Genomic DNA, 24,051 nt, shown 5'->3' with positions numbered 1-24,051 from the left:
GGCTGCAGCTTTTAACAATTGTGTTCTAGAAGGAGGCTTCCAAATATTGAAATAGTTCAAATTGGTTTACCTCTTTTGTTCTTCATACTGTTCCCTTCGTTTGTGATCATAGTTTTCTTTCACTCGGGGGAATTTAAATGTGACTATGTTGCTTTTTAAAAACCTTTTTGTTTTAAAATATCTACTGAGTAATTATTTGTCTTCCTCAAAATGTTCAAGGCAGGTTGCTTCCCAGCCCCATCTTATAAAGGTGAAATTACTCTGTCTTTCCCAAGTCAGTCTACAAATCAGAATAGAATTAAATCTCAGGAATTCATGGTTTTCCTGGTCTTATGATAGGCACTTATTTTAACACATGACTCTTAGAGTGTAACGTAATGGGAGTTTATAAAAATATCTCAAATAAATTTCACTTTGGACAGTTTTGAATAATCCTGATATTTATTCTTCTTCAAGTACAATGTTTTTCAAATAGAATTACCACTGCATTAAAATAAAGTTTTGGAGTCTCTGAGTCTTTCCATTTCTAGATGAATTCTGAGCTTTTCTAAGCATGTCTTCTCTTTAAAAGCAGAAATCTCAGGGGTGCCTGGGTGGCTCAGTTGGTTAAGTGGCTCAGGTCATGATCCCAGGACCCTGTGTCAGGCTCCCTGCTCAGTGGGGAGTCTGCTCCCTCTGCCTCTCCTCCTTGCTCATGCTCTCTCTCTCTCTCTCTCAAATAAATAAATAAAAATTTTAAAACATCTTTTAGTAAAAAAAAAGCAGAGATCTCAGAGGCACCTGGGTGGCTCAGTCAATTAAGCCTCCGACTCTTGATTTCAGCTCAGGTCATGATCTCAAGGTCATGAGATCAGTCCTTACATCTGGCCCTGCCCTTGACAGATTCTCTCTCTCCCCCTTTCCCCCTTACCCAACTTGTGTTCTCTCTCTCTCTCTCAATATATCTTTAAAAATAAAAAATAAAATAAAAGCAGAGATCTCATGGGGGCGCCTGGGTGGCTCAGTTGGTTAAGCATCCAACTCTTAATTTCGGTTCAGGTCATGATCTCAGGGTCTTGAGATTGAGCCCTGTGTCAGGCTCCAGACTGAGCATAGAGCCTGCTTAAGGTTCTCTCTCCCTCTCCCTCTGCCCAACCCCCCCCAACTTGTGCCTGCATGCGCTCTCTCTCTCTCTCTCTCTCTCAAATAAATAAATAAAATAAATAAATAAATAAATGAAAGCAGAGATCTCCTACACTCATTTGGGGTTGGGTTTTCCTTTTTCTATTTTGGACCTTTGAAGAACAATGGTTTGACAGCTGGATAATTTTTAAAGTTTATTTTTATTAGTTTGCTACACTTAGCATTTTAATTTCTTCTCCTGCAGTCGGTAGAAATTTCCTCTTCTATTTAAAACTAAATTTTAGACTAGCAGTATTCAAAGAAAGGACAGAAGTATATTGGAAATAATATTTGTAAAAACTGACAAATGCCCTGCTATGTTACCAAACGTGGCAGTCTTATTCTGAAGAAAAAAATCATTCTTCCTTTATAGGATGAACCACTTAGGTTCTATAGCTCTTGTCCTTGACTTTTTAAAGCAAGTTACTGTGTGAGTATCCAGCAACCATGCAAAGCATTTTATTTGAATTCTGTCCTTTAATCATTACAAACCTAGGAGGTAATTATTTTTACCCCCAGTTTATTGATTAGGAAGCTGAGACCTAGTGACAAGTAATTTGACCATCCTTACCTGGAAATAGAAAACTGAGTGGAGAAGTTCAAACCCATAACTACCTGTCTCTGGAACACATGAACCTAGTTCATAATTTACAATGTCTTAATTTAAGATTTAAATGTCAACTGCCATTTAAGAATTATCACTGTAACCTCTTGAATCTTATTTCCTAGGTAGTAGTCACCTTATGATTAAGAAGTGGTCCTGTTGTAGATCTTCTTTTAATCTCTTTTAAATTTTTTTTAATTTTTTATTATTTTTTGGAGGGAGATGAGTCCTCTATTTAGGTATTTTTCACTGAGAAAAGAGGACTCAGAAAAGTCTTGTAAAGTTGTCATCTTATTATTATTTTTTTTAATCTCTGAGTTATTATCAAAAAACAAATACCTTTGAACACTAAAGACAGTTGTCCTGGTGGGTTTGTTAGTATTAACAGGGGATGACTTATAAGGAAAAATAAAAAAAGCAAAAAGCTTTCTCCTGTGTTATTTCTGAAAACCAGCATTATACTAAGCTGCTATACATGAGTGAGTTGGGATATTTAAATATAAGCATAGATTCCGCCCCCCCCCCCCCCCCCCCCCCCCCCGCCGAAGCAGTGATTCTTCAACTCTCTGGGTCTGATGAGACTCTGGAAACTGTGAACCCTTTCTCCAGAGACGTTCACTTTTGCACAACATTTTATGTACAGTACCAAGGGAATCAGGAATTACTACTACTGCATTTTGATTCTTGCCTTGCACCAGGGAGAAACAACTGAGACAAGTAAGTGTTTCAGCAAAGATGTCCAAGAAGCCACTGATTTCATGAGCTTTAGAGACCTCGATGACATTTGAATCATGAGATCCAAAGATTTTAGATTAGTGATCTAGAGAGGGCATTAAGCGTTCTAACTTTGAGTTCTTTTTTCTTCTGAGTCCAAATACCTTTAGGACCTGGTATGCAGCCAGTGCCTGTTGGTGTAAAAAGACTTTTTCTTGGCTGAGTTTTCAGCGTTTCCTCATGCTGTTCCCTTATGCATTTGGTTTTGTTTTTGTTTCCCAGTGTCACTGAGTGTGGTCAATCCTAAAGACACCCAATGGGACCCATCTAGTAGAGCGAGCCCATCATAAAGTGACTTGTTTTTGCAGTTTTATGCATTTTACAATCTGGCATAGTATTGACATGTTCAAACACCAAACCACAAAAGCTCATTGGAATAATTTGGCTTTTGGCAAAATTCTCCATCAACTAAGTTCCATTTTGTTTTTTTTGTTTTTTGGGATTTTTTTTTTTTGTCCTGAACTTATTTTAACTAGAATTGATTTGTTTTCAAAATCTATAGTTTTGATTACTCATCCATTTAACCCTATCATCAGGCTACTGCCCTGGAATCTAAACCTCATTTCTGTTTTTTTTCATCTTCCAATCTCTATATAAATATTTAATACACATTCAGCACTTTTCTAGTGGTCTTCTAAACTGTTCCTGGTCTCTGTTCTATCCTTGGTCCAATCCATACCTTCCAAACCTGTCTTCCTGAATTTACTATCCTGATCCCTCCTTGTTTGGACGTCCGTTGTAGCACCACTACTTCCATGAGAAACTTAGATCTGACTCCATTTTTAGTAATTACCTAGTTCCCTTTATTTTACAGACAAGTGGTAGAAGTTCTATGGAGAGGAAATGAGGCAGAAGTGACTTGCTTATAGGGTTTGGTGGTAGAGTCACTGCCTCCCACTGGGCCTCCTTAGCCCAACATTCAAGTCCTTCTCTAATGTGGCTTTCTTGGCATATTTCCTTTCTCTTACTTGCTGGAGCCTGATTTATCTGTCCGTGGTCTCCCGAACACACCTGTGCTTTCCCATTTCCTTTTCTTTGCATATGACCCCTCCTCTATCTAGAATGTCCCACTCTCTTGCAATTAATATAAACTCATCTTCATGTACATACCATGCTTAAGCACTAGGTGTTTTAAATGAGTTATTTAGTCCTTATTTAGTGTTTATAAATTCACTAGCTAGATTTTTTTATGATTCCCATTTTACACATGTCGAAATTAAAGCAGATTAAGTAACTTGCCCAAGATCTGAGTTAACACGCAGGAGGGCCTGGATCCAACAGTGTGTCGCCAGAACCTGTGCCGTGACTCCTCCATCAAACTAACATCTTCTAAATTCCAGGCCAGAGGCTCCCTCCCTCTGCACTGTCAGACTTTCTATAATGATCAATGTATATCAAAGAAGCTGAATTTATCACAAAAGTATCTGTGCTGAGTGCTCTTCAACACACTCCCAAGTGTTTAGAAAGTTATACAATAATTCATGAAGCAACCATAAAAATCTACACCTTGACTTCCCAAGTTCTCTTCCAAGTGTAATTGGAAAGGAACCAATGTCAGCCAAGAGAGTAATAAAGGGAGACCGCTCTGTAGAGGATGGTGCTGAGCAAAGCACGGAGGGCTGGGTTTGTATCCTCCCTCCATCAGGAACTCCTGATGCCTGCTACCTGGAGATACCAGTTAGCCCCCTGGAGCCTCCATGTCTTCATCTATAAAACAGGCTTAATAGTATATATCTCATGAGATCGTGGCAAAGGCTGTATATGAAAACTTGTTATAAATTGCAAAGCATTTTTCAAATATAGAATTTTCATCCCATCAGAAACTAAATCTCCATAAATCGGTTTAAGACAGAAATTATTACTATAGACCGCCCCCAAGTAGTAAGGTATGGAGATTTCAGTGTGTTTCAGTAAGGTTTCTTTGACTTCTTTCAGCTGATTCTTATATATAAATTACTAATAAAATGGAATTGGCCACATCCCTTACATTTTTTTCTGCTCATTAGGTTTATGTATATACTCTGGTCCTAAGTTTTCTGAATACTAATTCTGTCAATTTTATATAGGTAGATAGATACAGATAATGTAAATTATTCTTAGGGAGGGGCTAGATTGTCAAGCAGGTTGTGTTCAGAACACCTGCCACTTCTTGTCATGTTTCTCCATCTGGAATGGCTTTAATTGACATGGTTGGTTCATAACATAGTAAAATGTTGCTGCTCAGTCTAATTCCAGTGTTTCTACCTGCAAAAGTGTCAGCTGTGTCTTTGCCAGCAGAAGAAACCTACAGATTGTGTTGTGGGAGACTTGTCAGAGGTGACCTAGTCCAGCAAACATGAGCAAGATCCTACCTTAATATGGGGAAGAGCAAAGATTTCAGAGAGGATGAAGGGGAAAATCTGCAAAAGTAAGGTAGACCTACTGAAGACGTAATAGTGCAAAACCACTTTTTTACACCGTATATTGTCTTAAGACTCATGGTCTAAATCAGTTGTTGGCTATAGTTAGCTGGAAATTGTACTCAGGGTGGTATGACAGAGCTGGTGCTGTATGTAGGAAAGGAGATAGGAGAACCTAGAACTCTGTGACTCTGTGATGCTGTATGTAGGAAAGGAGATAAGAGAACCTAGAACTCTAGAAATCTAGAACCTAGAACTCTGATAAGAGAACCTAGAACCCCAGGATCCATACCTGGGAAGTCAGTTGCCAATATATCCCTCAATATAGAATATGGATTGTTTATGATGTGTTTGGCACATTCAGTTATCACAGTTCATAAATTGGCTATTTGACATGGGTACTTTCATCTCCATTTTATAGATGAGAGAAAGAAACCAAAGTACAGAATTTAGATTTGGTTCCAAATAAGGTGTTTGTTCAACACATGCCACAGTGACTGATGGAGATGTATTAGATATTTTTTAAAAGCCTTTAAAAGAAGCTGGGCAGACTACTTGACACATTTCCAATGTTCAGGCCTATGTAAGCAGATTAAGTTATCTCACAGAATTGAATCTCTACAAATTATTTAATTAGAAACCATTTGCTTTTCATGAGTAGTAGTGTTCTTTTGAGTTTCACTGACATTTTTTTCTAAGGTCAACAAGTTCTCAAACTTGCATCAAAATCACCTGGAGGACTTAAGTAAGATTCAGTAGGGCTGATGTGGCCTGAGAATTTGCATTTTTAGCAGTTCCTTGGTGATGTTGACACATCACTTTGAGAATGATTGACGAAAAAAACCAAAACAGAACATTGTATTATTGATGCTTTGGTGAAACAGTAGGAAAACAGTCCTGGAAGGGAATTCCAAGACCACAGATAGAAATTGAAATTTAGATGTTTCCAAAATTCACTGGATTATATTTAATACTCGTTACTGAATGTGGAGTCTAAAAGACTTGTATTATTACTGTATTTTTGGAGAGGGCTTTTGATTACAAAAGGAAATCAAGAATGGAAAATCACTATGTAAATATTGAAATGCAGTGGCAACTTAAAAACAATATAACAGGTTTGTATGTATTTTTCTCTCATTAAAAACAGTATGATTAATTTCTATGTATGAATTTTCTCATGGATTCCCCCCCCCCTTTCTTTTTCTTCTTTTTTTGGTCTCTGTAGGTGGCAAATCTTCCGAAAGACTATAAGATAGCCCTCAAATATGTCCCCGGGATGGATGTTTTGGTAAGTAAACTGTACATTTCTGAGTTCCTTTTTAGTAGCTGACAAAAGAGATGGGATCATTCTATTGAGACAGGAAATTATGGGCCATTTGGGAGTTAGCTAATTGTCAGTATTTGAAGAAAGTATCCTTGGAATTCAACTTGGATGGTTTTGTTTTTGTTTTATCCTCAAGTAACTGCTAAACTTTACTTACGGGTAAGCATTTCAGCACATGTGTCTTAGACCTATTAATTCTAAAGTGAATAAGATCATCTTCCTTAGAGCTAGCCACAGATTTCTCTTTCTTTTAGCTTCCTCCTAAAAAACGCTTGAGTGTAAAATTGGGCAAATTTTTTGCATATTCTGGAAAGGTCCTTTATAAGCCTCTTTCCTATTTAATTTGAGACCGCCATGTATTTTATCTCAGAATTTATTAGTCAAAAGATTCTGAGAAACTTACAATATAAATATGAGGTTATGATTATAAATACACCTTTATTACTGCAACCAAGAAATTTTAATTATTTTCCTGATTATGAGTTATCAGAATTCATACATGAAGAAATCTTGCAAGCATAGAGATGCCTATGTACCCACCACATAGCTTGTTAAACCTTACCATGGTGCAATACTTGCTTCAAATATATTTTTTACTGAAACATTATAAATATTATTAAAGACCCCTGTATTGCCTCTTTCTCTACTGGTCCTCACTTTGTCTCTTATAGACAATTTGACTATTAGCAACAAGTCTTCTGCGCTGGAATTTTTCATTCCACTGCATGTTTTCAAGGCTTGGCATGGGGATAGCATCCCTTGGGGTTGTGTTGAGTGCAACAACACATAGTAACGCCACCTGCTCTTTTCCATTTACTGAAAATCTGTACTAACACATAAGTAAGTTACTGTATTTTTTGCAGACTTAATAGCATTACACTGTATATACCACTTTGCACCTTGCTTATGTTTTGCAACACACGTTTGACATGTGTTGATCCATGTTGATTCATTTTAACTGCTGTATTGTGTTCCTTGAGTTAATTTAAAATCATTTGGGTGACTCTGCAAGTAGACATCTTTCCATGATTTCTGAAGTTCTTATTACAGATCCACTTTGTGTAAGTTGTCTTAGCTTTGAGTACTTTTTGTGGGTTAGTCAATCAAAATTAGTACCAGTTCAGTGTGTTAAGCACATCGCAAAGTGCTTGTGCTTAAAAAGTCTTTCAAAGACTGACTAAGGTTATCATTTCAAAAGAATGTCAAAGGCCTATTTCTTTTCATTAGGAAAGTAAGCATTTTAGTTAGCATGAACTATCTAAAGTTTCTTAGAACATTGCTCTTCATGTTGAACCAGATATCCTGAAATCTAGGTCAGTGTCTGTCCCATTGAATTAGGGGAGTTCTCTGGAAATAGGAATGTAAAATCATAGCAGACTGGAAGTTAATTAATCATTCAATTACTCAGGGAACAAGTACAGTATTTGTTTAGGAAAAAATAATGGAGCCAGCACCTTACCAGATACTTTAAGAAACAAACACATCACATAGCCTTATGTGCAAAAGACTTTAATAATAACTAGGTGTGGGGGAATGATTGGGCCTTTATATAATGCTTTTTTTTTTTAATTTTCAAAATGATTTCACGTATTTATCTCCTTGGATGATTAGAAAAACCCTTCCAGGAAGGCAAGATAGCTACTGTGATTTGTGTGATTTCTGTTTTACAAATGACACAAACTGAGGTTTACAAGTATTTACCCAAGGTTATACGACTAAAAAGTGACAGTCTTAAAAAAAAAAACCTTAGGTCATCTGACATTTAACCTTGGGTTACAGAATGTGAGTATCTAAATAATTACAATAGCAAGGGAAGGTGTTCGTCTTTTTTTCTTATTTTTTTTAGATTTTTATTTATTTGAGAGAGAGGGAGAGCTGAGGGAGAGTGAGAAAGAGAGAAGCACACTCCCTGCTGAGGAGGGAGCCAGATGTGGGGCTCAATCCCAGGACCCTGAGATCATGACCTGAGCTGAAGGCAGACACTTAACCAGCTGAGCCACCCAGGCGCCCCAGAGGAAGGTGTTCTAAGTGAAACATTCAAGTAATAAAGATGTACCCTGACCCTGACTGGAGAAGCATTTAGGTGTGTGATTGCCAAACTGACTCAAAGAAATCATGCAGCTCTTAATGTTAAACTGAAAATAACAAAATAGATTATTTTGTGCTGGTATAATCATAGATTGTGCTAAATCACAGATTTCAGTATGGGCTGGTGGTAGCAAGAGCCAAACTTGTAAAAATAAAGCTGATTCATTGCCACTTTTTTTGTGTGTGTTTCTGTAATTGAGAAAAGTTCACTATTATTTGATCTTGGCATACTGTCTTGGCACAACTGGAGAAACTTTGTTCTTGGCTACCACAATTGGCAAGAAAAATAAGCCCGTGCAGAAGGCTTTGGGCAGAAACTGGTCGTAGGCTTTGTTTTACCTTTATTTTTAAAATGAGTTTCTGCCAAGACCAGAGGAGTTTCCCAGTGGAGAGGCCAGTGATGATTTGTCAGTGGTCAGAGTCCCAGCTGCCTTATCTTTTGTTTCTAAACAATAGAGGGCGGAGTAGGAATCAGAATGGGTACCAGAAAGATTCTTTGGGGCCAAAGCAATAAAATTCTGCCTGAGGCACCAGGCAAAAAAAAAGGCTCTAGAATAGAATACAGTTCATTGTCATGCTTTTGCTTTAAAAATCTGCTAAATACTCCTGGGGGGTGGGCACTACTTTTCCAAGAGACGTCCTAGAAAATTACCTAGCAGATTCTCTCTCACAAATAGCAGGATGTGACCAACCAGTTGGTACTTAAATCTGACGATAATTACCAATTCTATTTTAAGCTCTTTGAAACTATAATATTGCCAGACTGTTAGGATTTTAAATCACCAACCATAAAAATCCTAAACATTTCTGATCCTTCTATTTACCAGTAATGTTACCACAGGAAGACCACAAAAATTGGGTTGCTGAATTTGTGCCACAGATCTAGTCATTCTAATGTTTATAAAATGATATAAACTATGACTTGCTTATAGTATTTGAGTAAAAAAGACATTTCAGTTTTAATTAGATTCATCAGTTTTAACTTTTTATTCAGAAATAATTTCAAATTTACAGAAAAGTTACGAGAATATTCTAAGAACACTCACAAACTCTTTAATCCATATTCATCTATTTTTAACATTTTGCCTCATTTGCTTTACTAAATACTTGCTTTCTGTGCACAGGTTGTTATTTTTCTAAACTCACTGAGTCACTTGTATACTTAATGGCTGTTTACCCCTAAATACTTAAGTGTGTATTTCCTAAGTAAAAGATTTTCTCTTCTGTAACCACAGTATGGTTGTCAGTTTCAATAAATTTATCAATAACCCAAATATTTAAATCTATTGGCTGTATTTCAGTTTATCAAAATTTATCTTTCTTTTTTTTTTTTTTTTTTTTTTGGTACTTCTTTTCCTCCAGTACAAGATCCAGTCTAGGATAATGGTTTTTGCATTTTTGATATTATGTGTGATAGAGTAATGGCTCCCCAAAGATGTCCTAGGCTGTGAATATATCACCTTACATGGTGAAAGGGACTTGCAGATGTAATTAAGGATTTGGGGATGGGGAGTTTATCTGGGATTACCCAGATGGGCATGGTCTAATCTTGTGAATCCTTGTAAGAGGGAAGCAGGAGTGTGAGAGCCAGAGAGATCGATTAAAAGATGTTGCACTGTTGGCTTTAAAAATGGGGCAAGGGGCCACGGGCCAAGGGATGCAGGTGGTCTCCAAAAGCTGGAAAAGGCAGGGTGCCTAGGTGGCTAAGTTGGTTAACTGTCTCCCTTCATCTCAGGTATGATCCCAGGGTCCTGGGATTGAGCCTGGGCTCCCTGCTTAGCGGGGAGTCTGCTTCTTCCTCTCCCTCTGCCCCTCTCCCAGCAGAAAAAGGAGCTCCTGAAACAAGGCCCCGAGACCCTCATAATGTGGCACCTTTCCAAATCCTCTTCCAGCCCCACGTTCCCACTTGTTCCCTGTGGCCCCTGTTCCTCTGTGCGTGGCTTCCTCTGTACCTAGTTGGACCTTTGATACCAGTAACTCCAGACTGTTGGCTTCATTTTCACTTGTGTAAGGGAACCTTCCCTTTCCTCCTTGATGAAACCAAATCCGCCGGTTGGAAACGCTCTTTGTGACCTTCCTTCTTCAAAGTAGCAGTTTTCCGTTTGTGGATTTATTTAATTGATAACCTTCCACTTAAACCTGTCAACTTCATGAGGGCAGGGATTGTCTCTGTTTGCTCTGTTTTATATCATCAGTGCCTAATGACTGATAGGCACTTCATGAATATCTGCTGAGAGAAAGTGAAGAAGGAAGGAGAAAAGTTCTCATGTAATCTCTTGTTTCCCCGAGGCACAAATTTGACCTGAATAGAGTCCACAAGATTGTTGTATTGATTGAGTGCCTGTAACTCCTCAAACAATATCTGCACAACATTATTGCTGTCTTTTTTTAGATATATGTACATTTTATTAAAAATCTTATGTATAAAGTATTATTCAATTTTTAGGAATCATGGTTTCCTTGAGGCTCCTGTTAAACTACTTTCATTGAGTCATTTCCATATTCAAGGACTTTCTCATTGTTCCAGTGACTAAAGGCTGAATGCCAAATTCCTGAATCTGATGTTCATGACTCTTCATAATCTTGCCTCATCCTAACCAGCCCATCTTAATATCTATTACTCCCCAACACAAACCCGCCACGCCAGCAAGATGCATCCCTGCCTCCTAAAATTACCGTGCTTATTCTCAACTCCAGGACTTTGCTCAGTGCTACTTCCCTTTGCCACGAATGCCCTTTCCTCTTCCATCCACTCATCCCATTTCTACCTGCAGAATCATGCAATATCTTGTAGCTGAAGGCAACCTCATGGTCCTCTCATCCAAGGTCAGGATGAGATCCCACTTTATCCCCAGGCCCATTTCCTACCGTTCAAGACTGTACTCTCTTCCCTGTATCATCTGGCCAGTAAAAACTAGCATTACCCCTGCTCTGCTTGGTTCGGGAGACATGGTGGTCAGTAACACCAACATGGTATCTGATCTGTGGACCTTACCTTTTAGCTCATCATCTTTGAATTTTTATAGAATTTGTCCAGAAGCTATTCATTTTGGGTACCTGATCATATATTGCTTACAGAGCTATTTAAAATTGTATATGTTATGTATTTGTCTCAAAGTGTTGTGAGAAATAATTAAGATCAGAAAAGCCCAAGATATAGAATATATACATTTGTCAGATGCTATCATTATTTGTTATGTTTTCTCTTTTTACTGTATCTTATTTATCTAAAGATTAGGGATCAAATCTTTCACTCTGTATTTCTTCGCCATTCAAGTAGGTGTTACTCAAAAACTGCTTACCAGTAAACATTTAACTGTTAGCAAAAAATATCCTGATTTCCAAATCTTGAAGGAGTCCATCTTATTTGTTTAGAGTTCTTTGGTTCTCACTAACAGTAATGAATTGAAACTTAATTTAAAGAAGGAAAGAAAGAAAAAAAAAAGGAAAGAAAGAAAAATTCCAGTTATAAGAATGCTGAAGAACAGCATTCTAGTAAAAAAGTGAGGATGTGGCCAGGCTTCATGAAGGGACTCTGCCAGGATTGGAAAACTACCGGGTTTTCCTTTTCCTCTCTCCGAGTCTCTGCATCTCTGCCTTATTCTGTTCTGTCTGTGCAGAATTTCTTTGTGTTCCAGTCACCTGGTGAAATGTAGCTACCCCAGACTCCTAGCTTTATATATTTGCAGTTGTAGAGCTGCTCAGAGACTGTTTAGTCTCTATTACCTTACAGGTTTGGGTGGGGGAGACTTCCCAACTGGTCCAGCTGGCTGAGGGATCTGCCATTATCCAATCAGTTAGGGCCACAGGGCAAGTTCATAGGATCCATACCTAAGGCTCAACCCCTACGATTAGAAGTACTTCCTATAGAAATAAATTAAATCAGCCAAGTAGACACTGTACTTATCTACTTCTACCTCCTATATAATAAAGTATGTATTTAAAACGAGTAAGTATAAAATGTTAAATGAATAAAATAGAACATTAAATACTATTTTTAAGTGGCTCTTTTGTGTACTCAAAGTACAGGGCCCATCTTAATAAGTGATTATATTAAGACACTCTTCAGAATATCTAGACCATTACTGTCTGGTAGAAACATAATGGAAGCCATATATGTAATCTTAAAAATTGTTCAGTAACCACATTTAAAAAAAAGTAAAAAGGAACATGGGAATAAGTAAAATAGTTTTTATTGCAGTATATCCAAAACAACATTTTACCTTATCAAAATAAATTAATGGAACATTTTAAATTTTTTCATATTCAAAATCTACTGTGTATTTCATACCTATAGCGTACTTCAGTGCAGACATTAAATTTTCATCAGAAATATTTACTCCATATTTAGATTTTCATAAAATTTACAATTGATAGTGCAGATTAATATATCTAAGTCTTTCCAAATGCACTTAAAAAGTTTTCCAGGCATGGGGCAGCTGGGTGGCTCGGTAGGTTGAGCATCTGACTCTTGATTTGGGCTCCAGTGGTGATCTCAGGGTTGTGAAATTGAGCCCCATGTGGGGCTCCATGCTTAGCACAGTGTCTGCTTGAGATTCTCTCCCTCCCCTCCCTCAGCCCCTCCTCCTGCTTGCACGTGCTCTCTAAATAAATAAAATCTTCTTTAAAAAAACCTTTCTCCAGTCACTGAATCGTACGTAAAATTAAAATTTTAGTGCTTTAGTCATGCTAGCCACATTTTGAGTGATAAGTAGCCACAGGGGCTAATAGCCCCGTATTAGCTAGCACAGATTAGACAGACCCCATTATTTTATGGAGAAACATGAAGCTCTGAATAGATAAAGTGACTTGACAAAAATCACAAAGCGTGTTAACAGTTGGGACTAGACACTGAGCTTCTAGTTCATCATTTCTGCCCTTACCTGCCATGCTGTTCCTTCCTCACTGTGCTATTTTGTGTCTGGCTCAGGGACCACTTATAGGCCTGCCCTGGGAAACAACATATATTTATAGTGTTTGGGCTAATTATCATCTTAATCAGATTGAGGTTTCTACATCACTTTAATTCAAGCAAGAAAATGAAAGTTAGATGCCTAAAGTGAATACTGAAAACCCAAATTAATTGTTTAGGGAGAAGACCAAAATAAATCATAACAAAACCCAGCTCCTCCAAAAGGGAGTTAAGATTTTAGAGATTCCACACCAGGATTGTGAGCACACACTGTTTTGCAAAGTGCTTTTATAGAAATGTTTGAAATTTGCCTGCCATGGAATGTTTGAAAGTAGCAGGGGAGTGTCTCTTCTCCAGCCCTAAGAGTAAATACTAGAAGGAGAGTAAAGGAAGTCCACTAAAGGCAGTTGGCATTTGCTGTTTGGTTGTGACAATTGGCTCAGAGAAATTTATTTTCATCAGTATGACTCTGAACTTACTGAAGTGACACAGAAAGAGTCAGTTCCGTTCCCCAGAGCTCTCTTAGTTGAATCTAAGGACCAATATGCCTGGTCCAGATTTGAGACCACAAGACTCATGGTCAACCTGGCAGAAAAAATACTGCAGCTGTATGTGCTTTGTACCACTGGTAAAAGAACTAGGTGAGTCTTGGTTTGGTGTTCTAATGTTTCTGTTTTAAATTTATTGTACAACCTTGAACAAAGCATTCCCTGCTCTAGGTCTTGGTTTTCCCATTTATGAAATTGGTGGGCCTGGAGCAGATGGTCTTCAGTATTCCTTCCAGATCTAAACTATTGTGATTCTCAATGGCATGGCTCTAGGTTCTTTTGATTTCTCAGCCAGGAAGTAAATGCTGGAAGCACAAGAGGAAGGAAAGGAATGCTTTATGCCCTGGGCATTCATACCTCTAATTCTGGCTAGACTTCAGTTTGACACACACACATTAAAGCAAAGAATACAAAAACAATCTAACTGGGCAGTAATGCTGGTAATTAGATTAGTTGGATTAGAAGACAGGATGCATGCTTGTGAATATTCCTCAGAGGGCTCATGGTTTTATGAGTCAGTGCTTTTCTCCCTGAAAATCTCTAATGGATACATTATCCCAACTCCTTTGTAGGGAACTCTCACAATGTAGATACCTACCTTGGACCCACTAAGGAAGCACACAGGTATCTCTATACTTACAGTACCAAATGGCGAGTAGCGCCAAGTGTGTGCATGAAGAAATGTCATTGTCGTTTTGCCCAGTTTCAGCCTCTAATCCCATAAAGCTAATGGTGACTGCCCTTAGAGACTCCCTCTGCGTCTAAGACTGATGCAGAATATTGTGTCAAATTCTTTCAGCTAATAAACCAGAACAATTTCTTGAATGAAGCAGGGGATAGAAGAAGAGAAAAGCATGACAGACTGAGCAAGTCCCCAGGATGTTTGTAAAGCACACAGTTTCAGCCAGGGTCTCAAATGTATCAGTTCTGGGACTGCAGAGGTGTTATATCACATATCATAGATTATGTATTTTATATACTCATATATGACCTATTTTAAATTTATGTGTGGTTTTAGAATGTGCAAAGATATTTTCATTATTGGTCTTTGGAAGCAGTCCTATTCTAGTTATGTTTAGAATGCTTTTAAGTATAGGAGTTTTTATGTCTTTTATTTAATCATTTAGTTAAATCATTAACTTGGTCATGGTGCTTTAAAATCCCTTAGGAAGTTTACAGCTTTTAAACAAATCTTCAATGGTGGTGGCATGGTGGCAGGTCAAGAATTACCGATGCATTAATTCAGTTAGCATTCTAGAATGATACATGTTACATAGGAATTGAAAGCATGTTTTTCCAGTAGTCTTAGCCAGAGTTGCTGTAATTAACCCAGAAAATGTAGGACGGAGGCTACCAAGAAAGAAGATAAGAAATTGAGAGTCTGGAGTTAAGGAAAACCCAGACAGATTTTCCCTTTCAAAGCAAGGAGTATATTTTGTTTTGTAGGTATATATAGGTGAATGGAAAATTAAATTATATGTACTTCAAGAATTTGAGAGGCACCTCTTACCTCACTTCTTTGGCCTCCTGTGTGGTTTTATCAGCTTTCCTAATTCTTCACATTCTTCTCCTAAAATAGAGAACATTATTTGTATCTTACATTCTTCTGATGAGTGTTGTGAGTTGATATTTATACAGAACTATTTAAGCTTAAAATGGTCTAAAGCTAAGGAATAGTGATAATAATGCCTATTATGAAGGCAAAAGGAAAAATTATATTCTGGAAACTTATAGCCTTCAATCATCCGTTTCCTAATCATAATCTTGGAAGAGTCAAGAAGCAGATCTATCATCTCACAAATGAAATACTGAGTTTCCTGTGTTTCATTCTCTTTGCAAATCATTGACTATATTTAATTAAAAGGAAAATATGAAATTGCTTGATGATCTAGTCAAAACTGGTTTTCTCTCTTGCAGACAGGTCAAAACTGGCTGATATTTAATTTTTTTTTCAGCCTCAGATCTATCTTTAATAAGTCCAAGAATCCTAAAAAGCTAACATGTAACTCTTTAAGCAAATTAATGAAAAGATAGAACTCTGAATTGACTATATAGTTTTTTCCAAGGAAATTTGGCAAGAATGAATAATGAATGAAATATAATTTACAAGATGTTTAGAAATGTGTTTTGCAGCAGTGTAGTAGTACAGAAGCTCATATCAGCTAGCAATGAATACTTCATAATTTTTAAAGGGCAAATTTTGGGCTAGGATTAGATGGTGAGATTTCCAGGATTTAACTGTAAGAAGTTAGAAGTTTAGGCTTGAGAATTTTGCTAGGAAATGTTGATTGCTTCAGCTGTTGATTAGGTATATGAAAGTTGGGGACCGTGGGGGACGGGGACCATGGGTGGCCGTGAGAGAGTCGTCATAGCTAAATAAGAACTTGAATACAGAATGCAAACATAGAGTTCAGCTGAAAATAGAGATAAACAGAAGTGGTGGTAGTAAAGCACCCCAGAGTTCCCTGGTTAAAAATAAGAAACCTATAAACAAAATCTTTTCTACTTTAACCACAAAAAAGGAAAAAAAAAAAAAAAAAACCTGCTCACTTAAGGCACCCATACTGCAGAAACTAAAGGGAGTACCTTAGTTCAGAATAAGGGAATTTGATTTTGGTTCTTCTATGTCAGAAGATCTGAGGAAAGGATAGGCAAGCATGTTTATAAAGTGGAGTGAAGACAGAATTTAAAGAGACTGACACCTAGAATCAGCTTGCCACAGAAAAATTTGCACCATTACAACAGAATGAATTAATTGGGGAAGGCTGCCCTACCGTATAAATACTCTTCAAACAGTATTTGCAGTATGTGCTGTATCCCAGATTCTAGGAAATCTGCCCCTTGCTGACAGGGCTGACTATCTGAAAGGGAATTATCACTGTTTAAATGGATGGAGACTTGGAGAGCGATTCAGTCCCAAAGGAAAGACTGACATTTTGGAAAGAGACCTGTGAATGATGCAAATGTGAACTTACATGTGCTTGAGATAAGCACTGATTAAACAAAACAAAGAATCCATTCTGAACATACTTTGGAAACACATAGTCTTTGAGAACTTGGTTGATGAGTTGAGTGAAATGGCCTAATTGAACTAATTCCCATTTGGGGGTTTGTTTATTATACTTTTCTGAAGCCAGAGCCAACACTCCTGAACGTTTTGAATGACATTTAGTGCTTCCAGGAATTGGGGCTTACCAATTTGTAGATAAACCCATTTCCTTTTTGGCTGTCTTATATTAATTAAAACTGTTCTGTTAAATGAATAGAAGACGGCCCCCTTGTATAATTTAGGATAAATCACTTGGCCTCCCCCCATAGAGATATTCTGCTAGTAAGAAGAGAAATCAAGTTTAGTGGTTTGATTAATTTTACATGGCATCAGGTACACCCTATGATTATAATATTTTTATTGCAGCAGAAGTTATTTTAAATTATTTAGGATCTTATACACCACGGCAATTATAGCTATCCCCAATCTTATTTTTCTCACTTGTTACATTTTAGCCAAGTTTAAAAAAAAATCAGAGATTCTACTTAAAAGATGTTTATGTAAGAAAACATGTTAAAGTATACAAAGTATATGAACTTATTTTAAGTAATGTTACAGTAATTTAAAAAGTAGAATTTACTAATACATCAAGGAGATCTTTTTCCTGATAATCTAAACCTTTATTGGCCCAGAGCCATTTATAACAGAGGCTGGTATACCATACCCTGTAGGCCAGATCCAATCCACTGCCGGATTTTATATGGCCAGCCAGCTGAGATTGGTTTTTACAGATGAACATTTGTAGTCTGATAATCGAGAATACTTTGAAACCCAGCTAAACAAAATGTTGATCCAAAATAAAGAATTCCATTCTTATTGGTAGACCTATATTACAAAAGATTAAATTTGATTATTCTGCAAAAGACATTATATTCAATTATTATTACTACATTTTAATTTTATAATAAAAGTTTTGTAGAAATTTGTTTTCTCTGTATAAATGCCCACCTACATAATATCCTTTATTTTTGCCTCTTGGCATGCAAAACCTAAAATATTATCTAGCCCTTTACAGAAAGTGTAGACCCCTGACACAGAGTATTTTTTTCTCATTCATTTTTTATTCACTCATGCATTTGTTCAACAGTTAGTTTCTGAGCAACTTTCACATGCCAGAGACACTGTTCTAGGCCATATTAAAAAAAAAAATAGTGCCTTCATTAAAACTTACATTCAAATTATGTACATTATCTCCTCACAACTACCTTGTTCTGTTATTCCCATTCTACAGAGAGGTTCAGAGAATTTATGCAGATGTCTGGAGTTTCTTAGCCAGAATCAAACCCAGTTATACCTGACTGTACAGATTTGAGCTTCTAACCAATGGGCAGGGCTAGCTTCATGGGCAAGGCTCCGTGATTGGTTTACTACTCTGCTGTTACCATCTTGTAATCATTCATTCTTGAACAAAATTTGAACCAATAAACATGTTATCATTTTGCACTTGGCTCCACAAATTGTGTAGCTGGTCCTGCTGCTAAGGCAAAAGTGCTTCTCTCAGAGACCACATTCCTGCCAGGGCTTTTGTTTGTTTGTTTGTTTTTTAGACATCCACATGAATTTATCTATGAAGAAGCCTTGAAATCTATCAAGCACTTTGGAAAAATAAGCTATTTTAATCCATTGTTTCATATTCCAGTTCACCAAAAGACTGTGAGTCCTTGAGGGCTAGGTAACTCCCTCTGCATAAAGCTTTTCTAAAAACGCTGTGAGTAAAATAAGTAAACCTTGTCAAGGGTAAGACTTGGCTTTGTATTTAATTTACTTCCCTGGAAGAGCAACATTCTTTACCAGCAATACTTTGTTCAGGTCTTTATTCATTTGCAAATTTTGAAGCAGATGTTAAATCTGAGTTAAACAAAACACAAGAACTGACCTGTTCTGATATAAGGAAATTCTTTGTCCAGCAGGGACTGAAACATTGATGTCTTTAAAGAAGGGTACTCCAAGTTTACTGTATTTACAATAGATGCCTTTATCTTCCTTTCTTTCAATTTCTTGCAGCCTAGTCATTGTTGGATAAGCGTGATGGTGGAACAGTTGTCAGTCAGCTTAACTGATCTTCTGGACAAGTTTTCAAATATTTCTGAAGGCTTGAGTAATTACTCTATCATAGACAAACTTGTGAAAATAGTGGATGACCTTGTGGAGTGCATGGAAGAACACTCATTTGAGGTAACTTTGTATTCTTTGTGATTGCTTCTTACTACTCTTCTCTAAGACCTATGCTGACCTAGGCAAGGGTGGCAATATCTTTATTTGTGAAATTTTTAATTTATAAATTTTTAATTAAAAAATTTTTTTAAGATGAGCACGGAAAATAGGTGGTTGTGGTCACACTGCAATACTGAAACATACATAAAGGCTTAGATGTCATTTAATATAAAAATTAAATTTATTCCCACTAAACATAAAAAAAATAGACCTTTATTTCGTGAATGAAGTCCTCATAACCCACCTTTTAGGTTACAAATGTTCATTTACATTTAAATGGAAAATTGTCTATAATGAACACTTAGATCTCCTATCCATAGTAATCATGTCACAACAATGAAGTGCATTTTAACATCTCCAGGTCATTTGATGACTAGTTGTTACCAGCTTCAGAATGTGGGCGTGGCAGTGCTGTGAGATTGAACTTTATTGACAAGGCAGTGTATAGAGATCAAGAATGAGGTGTTAGAGTTCAAATCCTGACTCTGTCACTAGTTACCTTTGTGAACTTAACCTCTCTGTGTTCACATTCTTTATGCCTAGAATGAGGACAATGACAGGATCCATCTCATGGAGTTGACATTAGATGATTTGTGATTAGTGCCTTGGTACCATGTCTGGCAAAATAAATCCTAATAAACATTTTTATTATTATTTTAGAATACCACAAAATAGATCTTGGGAGACTTGCTTTAGCATAGAGTTCACAATTCAGTGTCTACCCTACAGACCTTCTAGATGTTTAAACCTAAGGTTTTAAATATCATTCTGTACTTTTAAATACTTCCTTCTCATCCAAATTCAATTTCTCTTTAAGACCCAATATCCATCCCATGTGTGTTCAAACTCAGAATTCTTACTGTACTAAGAGACTCCTCACTACATTTCATCACTTCTATTGCTTTACTTTTTAATTTCTAAATTGGTGTGTCTTACAGTCTATGACATCTTAGAGTCAACATGTCTTTTTATATCATATTAGTACAAATAGTGTTCTGATGGCAATGATAAGAGGTAGAGGTCACAAAAAGTAGGGCATATGAGGAACAGTGTCATGAAGGAAATAATCCGCCCATTGGGGCTTGAAAGATGAGTTAAGTGTTAGGTAAATGGTGATGTCAAGAAGATCATCCCAAATACTGAAGAGTATATATTTACTAATCATGGCACTGTGGCTAGAACCCAGGTGGTATTTCTTTGTTGTCTTGGAGATGGAGTTAATATGTATAACGCACTTAGTGTAGTACATAGCAAATGCTACATAGGTGTTATTATTACCTACTTTTATTTATAGATAATCATGCATGTATGAATTCCTAAAATATAGTCTGGTTTGCTTTCTTGGGGAATTTCTAGAAATTAATCATACTCTTTATTCTTTTATAACTTGGTTCTTTTGCTCAGCATTATGTTTATAAGATATATCCACTTTGAGGCATATAGCTGAAATTAAGTTTTTCCTGCTTATAGAGTGGACTTAATATACCAATATTTATTAAACCACTCTTTTTTTTCTTCATTTAAATTCAATTGACCAACATATAGTACATCATTAGTTTCAAAAGTAGAGTTCAGTTATTCATCAGTTGCTTGTAACACCCAGTGCTCATCACATCACATGTCCTCCTTAATGCCCATCACCCAGTTAACACATCCTCACCCACCTCCGCTCCAGCAACCCTCAGTTGGTTTCCTATAGTTAAGAGTCTCTCATGATTTAACCACTCTTCTGTTGTTTGATGTAAGGGTTATATAACACTGTTGCTAAGAACTTTCTTGTATGTCTCCTGATGCATATGTGCCAGAGCTTCTCTATAGAGTATTCACCTAAAAGTGGAATTTCTGGGTTACAAAATGGGCACATGTCCAGTCTTACCAGATGATACCAAATGCACCAATTTATATCATTCCACCAGTATATAAGAGTCCCCTTTGTTCCATATTCTTGCCAATATTTAGTATCATCAGACTTTCTAATTTTGGGCTGTTTGGAGCATGTGTTATAGAGGGGTATTTTTTTTTTTAATGAGGAATAATTATTTTAATGAGCATTTCTAAAGAACAGTGTCTCTAATTTCTTGCTAACATTATTTTGTTTTGATGTTCTATTCACCTTACCCCCACCACCACTCCATTCCTTTATCTAGAGTTGAGCCCCAGACCAAACTGGATGGGATCACTATCTTGTAGTACCAATTTGAATTATGTGTGATACAACAGTTTTCTAAAAGTGTTAGTTTTACTTGAATCTTTGGGGAATGTATTTATAGTCTATTACCTTGACATCAGTTAAATCTGTAAACTATCTGAAAAATATAATCCTGTTTTCTTCTAGAATGTAAAAAAAACACCTAAGAGCCCAGAACACAGGCATTTTACCCCTGAAGAATTCTTCAGAATTTTTAATAGATCCATTGATGCCCTCAAGGACTTGGAGACCATGGCATCTAAAACTAGTGAATGTGTGGTTTCTTCAACATTAAGTCCTGAAAAAGGTAAGACATATAAGCATTTCCAATTTAAATGCCAAAAGCAAGCTTGAATCTTGTATGTGTAGGTAAGAATCTACCTCTGACTCAAATATATGTGTAGCTAGAGAAAGATGTATGTGCATATGTCTAATACAAAGACATATATCAATGGCATGAAAGAAGTGATCAGTTGATTTGTTGGTTTTCAAACCAAAGCAGCACTCATCATTTTCAAATATACGAATTTTGTGTGGGTAAACAATATGGGATACAGTGACTCATTTTTTATCTGATAATTTGCTAGTATTGTGTAGTGTATGTTATTCTTCATCTTCAGTTTTCTTAATGTCCCCTTTTCAAATCTTTTCCTTAAGGTCTACCTCTGAGTCATGAATTCTGATCTTCACCAGTTACTCTGTATTGAGACCTTTTATCCCACTGGGTCCCTGTAGTACAAAATCTACTTCCATTGCTTTTTTTTTTTTTTTTAAGACTAATTACCAACAATTTGTGTTACTTAGATTTATTAACATATGTAGGCAACGAATCTTTGTTCTATAAGGTGACTGTGATGAATTTCTTAATAAAAATAGAACAGGACCCAGTAAGAAATAAATAGGATCTGAATAATCAAAATTGGGGAAGCAGACCTTGAAAGTACTCTGGTATTGCACTTCAACCTTTTGCACACTCTGTAATTTATGTAAATCACCATGCAACACTGACACATTATTGCTTTCTATTTAGATTCCAGAGTCAGTGTCACAAAACCATTTATGTTACCCCCTGTTGCAGCCAGCTCCCTTAGGAATGACAGCAGTAGCAGTAATAGTAAGTACATACGTCTGATTTAATGCATGCATGGCTCCAGTTAGCACCTATGGGAGTATTGCATGGGCTTTGAAGGAAATTTCTGCAATTATTACTATTAATACTGTTCTGTTACTGTTCTTCCTGTTATGGTCTTCCTGAGAATTATTAGGTTTGTATGTAAGTGATGAATCACTAAACTCTACTCCTGAAATCAGTATTACACTATATGTTAACTAACTAGAATTTAAATAAAAATTTGGGGGCACCTGGGTAGCTCAGTTTCTTAAGCATCTAACTCTTGGTTTGGCTCAGCTCCTTATCTCAGGGTCGTGAGATTGAGCCCCACATGGGCTCCTCACTCAGCTCAAAGTCGGCTTGAGATTCTCTATCCCTCTGCCCCTCCCACTTGTGTGCTCTCTCTCTCTCTCTCTAATATAAATAAATAAATCTTCTTTAAAAATTTTTTTAAATAAATAAATATTAGCTTTGTAGAAACAGGTTTCCCTACCACTCAAGATGATCTCTAGAAAATTGGGTCGAAATCTGCTGAGATTATTTTAAATAAGTCATATAATTACTTTTAGAAATATAATTTAAGCTTTATTCATTGTCAACTTAATATATTTGTTGTGGAATTTGCCTGACAAAAATGGAATTTGAAAATTGAAAGTATAGATGTCCGTTGTATAGAATTCCAAGGATATTTTCAGTTTTGTATATATCAGTATTTACTATTATGTGTTTGTATGTCTGATGATTTTATTTACTATATAGAGGAGAATATGCTTCTTTGCCTGAAATTTCTGTCTTCTTTGACTAGGAACCCAATTTCCTGGAAGTCTAATGTCCCCTTTTCAAATACAGGCAAGGTCATTATAAAGGTCATTGGATTTTACTAAATATTCTGATCCTCTAGTTTCATGGAAGCTGTAGAAGGAAAAAAATTCATCCTATGATCTTAGCTAAGAATGTCATCCCTGAAGACTTAGTAATTGGGCACTGTCATATGTTCAGGGACATAGAGGACCTACCTATAAAAAGGAGTGATCAGTTTAGTACAAATCCACAATAGCAATTCTGCAATTCAGAAATTTTTTAAAAACCTCTAAAATCCATTTGTTTTGGAATTTTTGCCACCAAAACCTGACCTGACCTAAACTGAGATAAGGCTATTTATCGTCTTTTTCTTTCTAAAAGTGAATATTTATAGATTTCACTACAGAAATATTGTGTTTGATTACAGTGTGCTACCTAGACTTCACTGAGGATATTATATACAATATCTGTAAGACAGAACCCTCTAAAATATGAAATTCTGAATTACAAAACACATCAGATCTGAAAAGTTTTGAAAAGGGACTGTGTGTTAGCCAGTTAAGGTCTTTCTTATTAACTACTGATGTTATTTCATTAATCTTTTCAAAGATGCAACTTTTGGCTTCTTAATTTATATTTCATTGATTTCTAATCTTTATTATTTCCTTCTTTTTACTTTGGGTTTAGTTTGTTCAGCTAAGTTGTAGCTGAAGTTCTTAAGGTAGAAAAATTTAATTAGTGATTTAAACCATTCTAATTTTCTGATATAAGCACTTAAAGTTATAAATTTTCTTGTAAGCAACTTTAGTTGCATCCCACACACTTTGATATGTTGTGTTTCCATTATCATTTCTTTAAAAATATTTTTTAATTCTCAA

At 36.4% G+C, this 24,051-nt stretch overlaps 1 protein-coding gene across 1 annotated transcript in view; it reads left to right on the top strand.

The window, feature by feature from the left end:
* KITLG (KIT ligand) overlaps window positions 1-24,051 on the top strand; it is a 67,817-nt gene that overhangs the window by 31,549 nt on the left and 12,217 nt on the right. Inside the window, exons 3-6 of the mRNA XM_088025733.1 lie at window positions 6,164-6,226; window positions 18,864-19,034; window positions 21,409-21,568; window positions 22,292-22,375. Coding sequence (XP_087881859.1) covers window positions 6,164-6,226; window positions 18,864-19,034; window positions 21,409-21,568; window positions 22,292-22,375 — 478 coding nt within the window. The remainder of the gene's footprint in view (window positions 1-6,163; window positions 6,227-18,863; window positions 19,035-21,408; window positions 21,569-22,291; window positions 22,376-24,051) is intronic.

Source organism: Eumetopias jubatus, unplaced genomic scaffold (genome assembly GCF_037043125.1).
Source record: "Eumetopias jubatus isolate StellerSeaLion01/CBP00866 unplaced genomic scaffold, mEumJub1_p1.0 scaffold_8, whole genome shotgun sequence".
NCBI lineage: Eukaryota > Metazoa > Chordata > Mammalia > Carnivora > Otariidae > Eumetopias > Eumetopias jubatus.
This window is presented reverse-complemented; position numbering and strand designations above follow the sequence as displayed.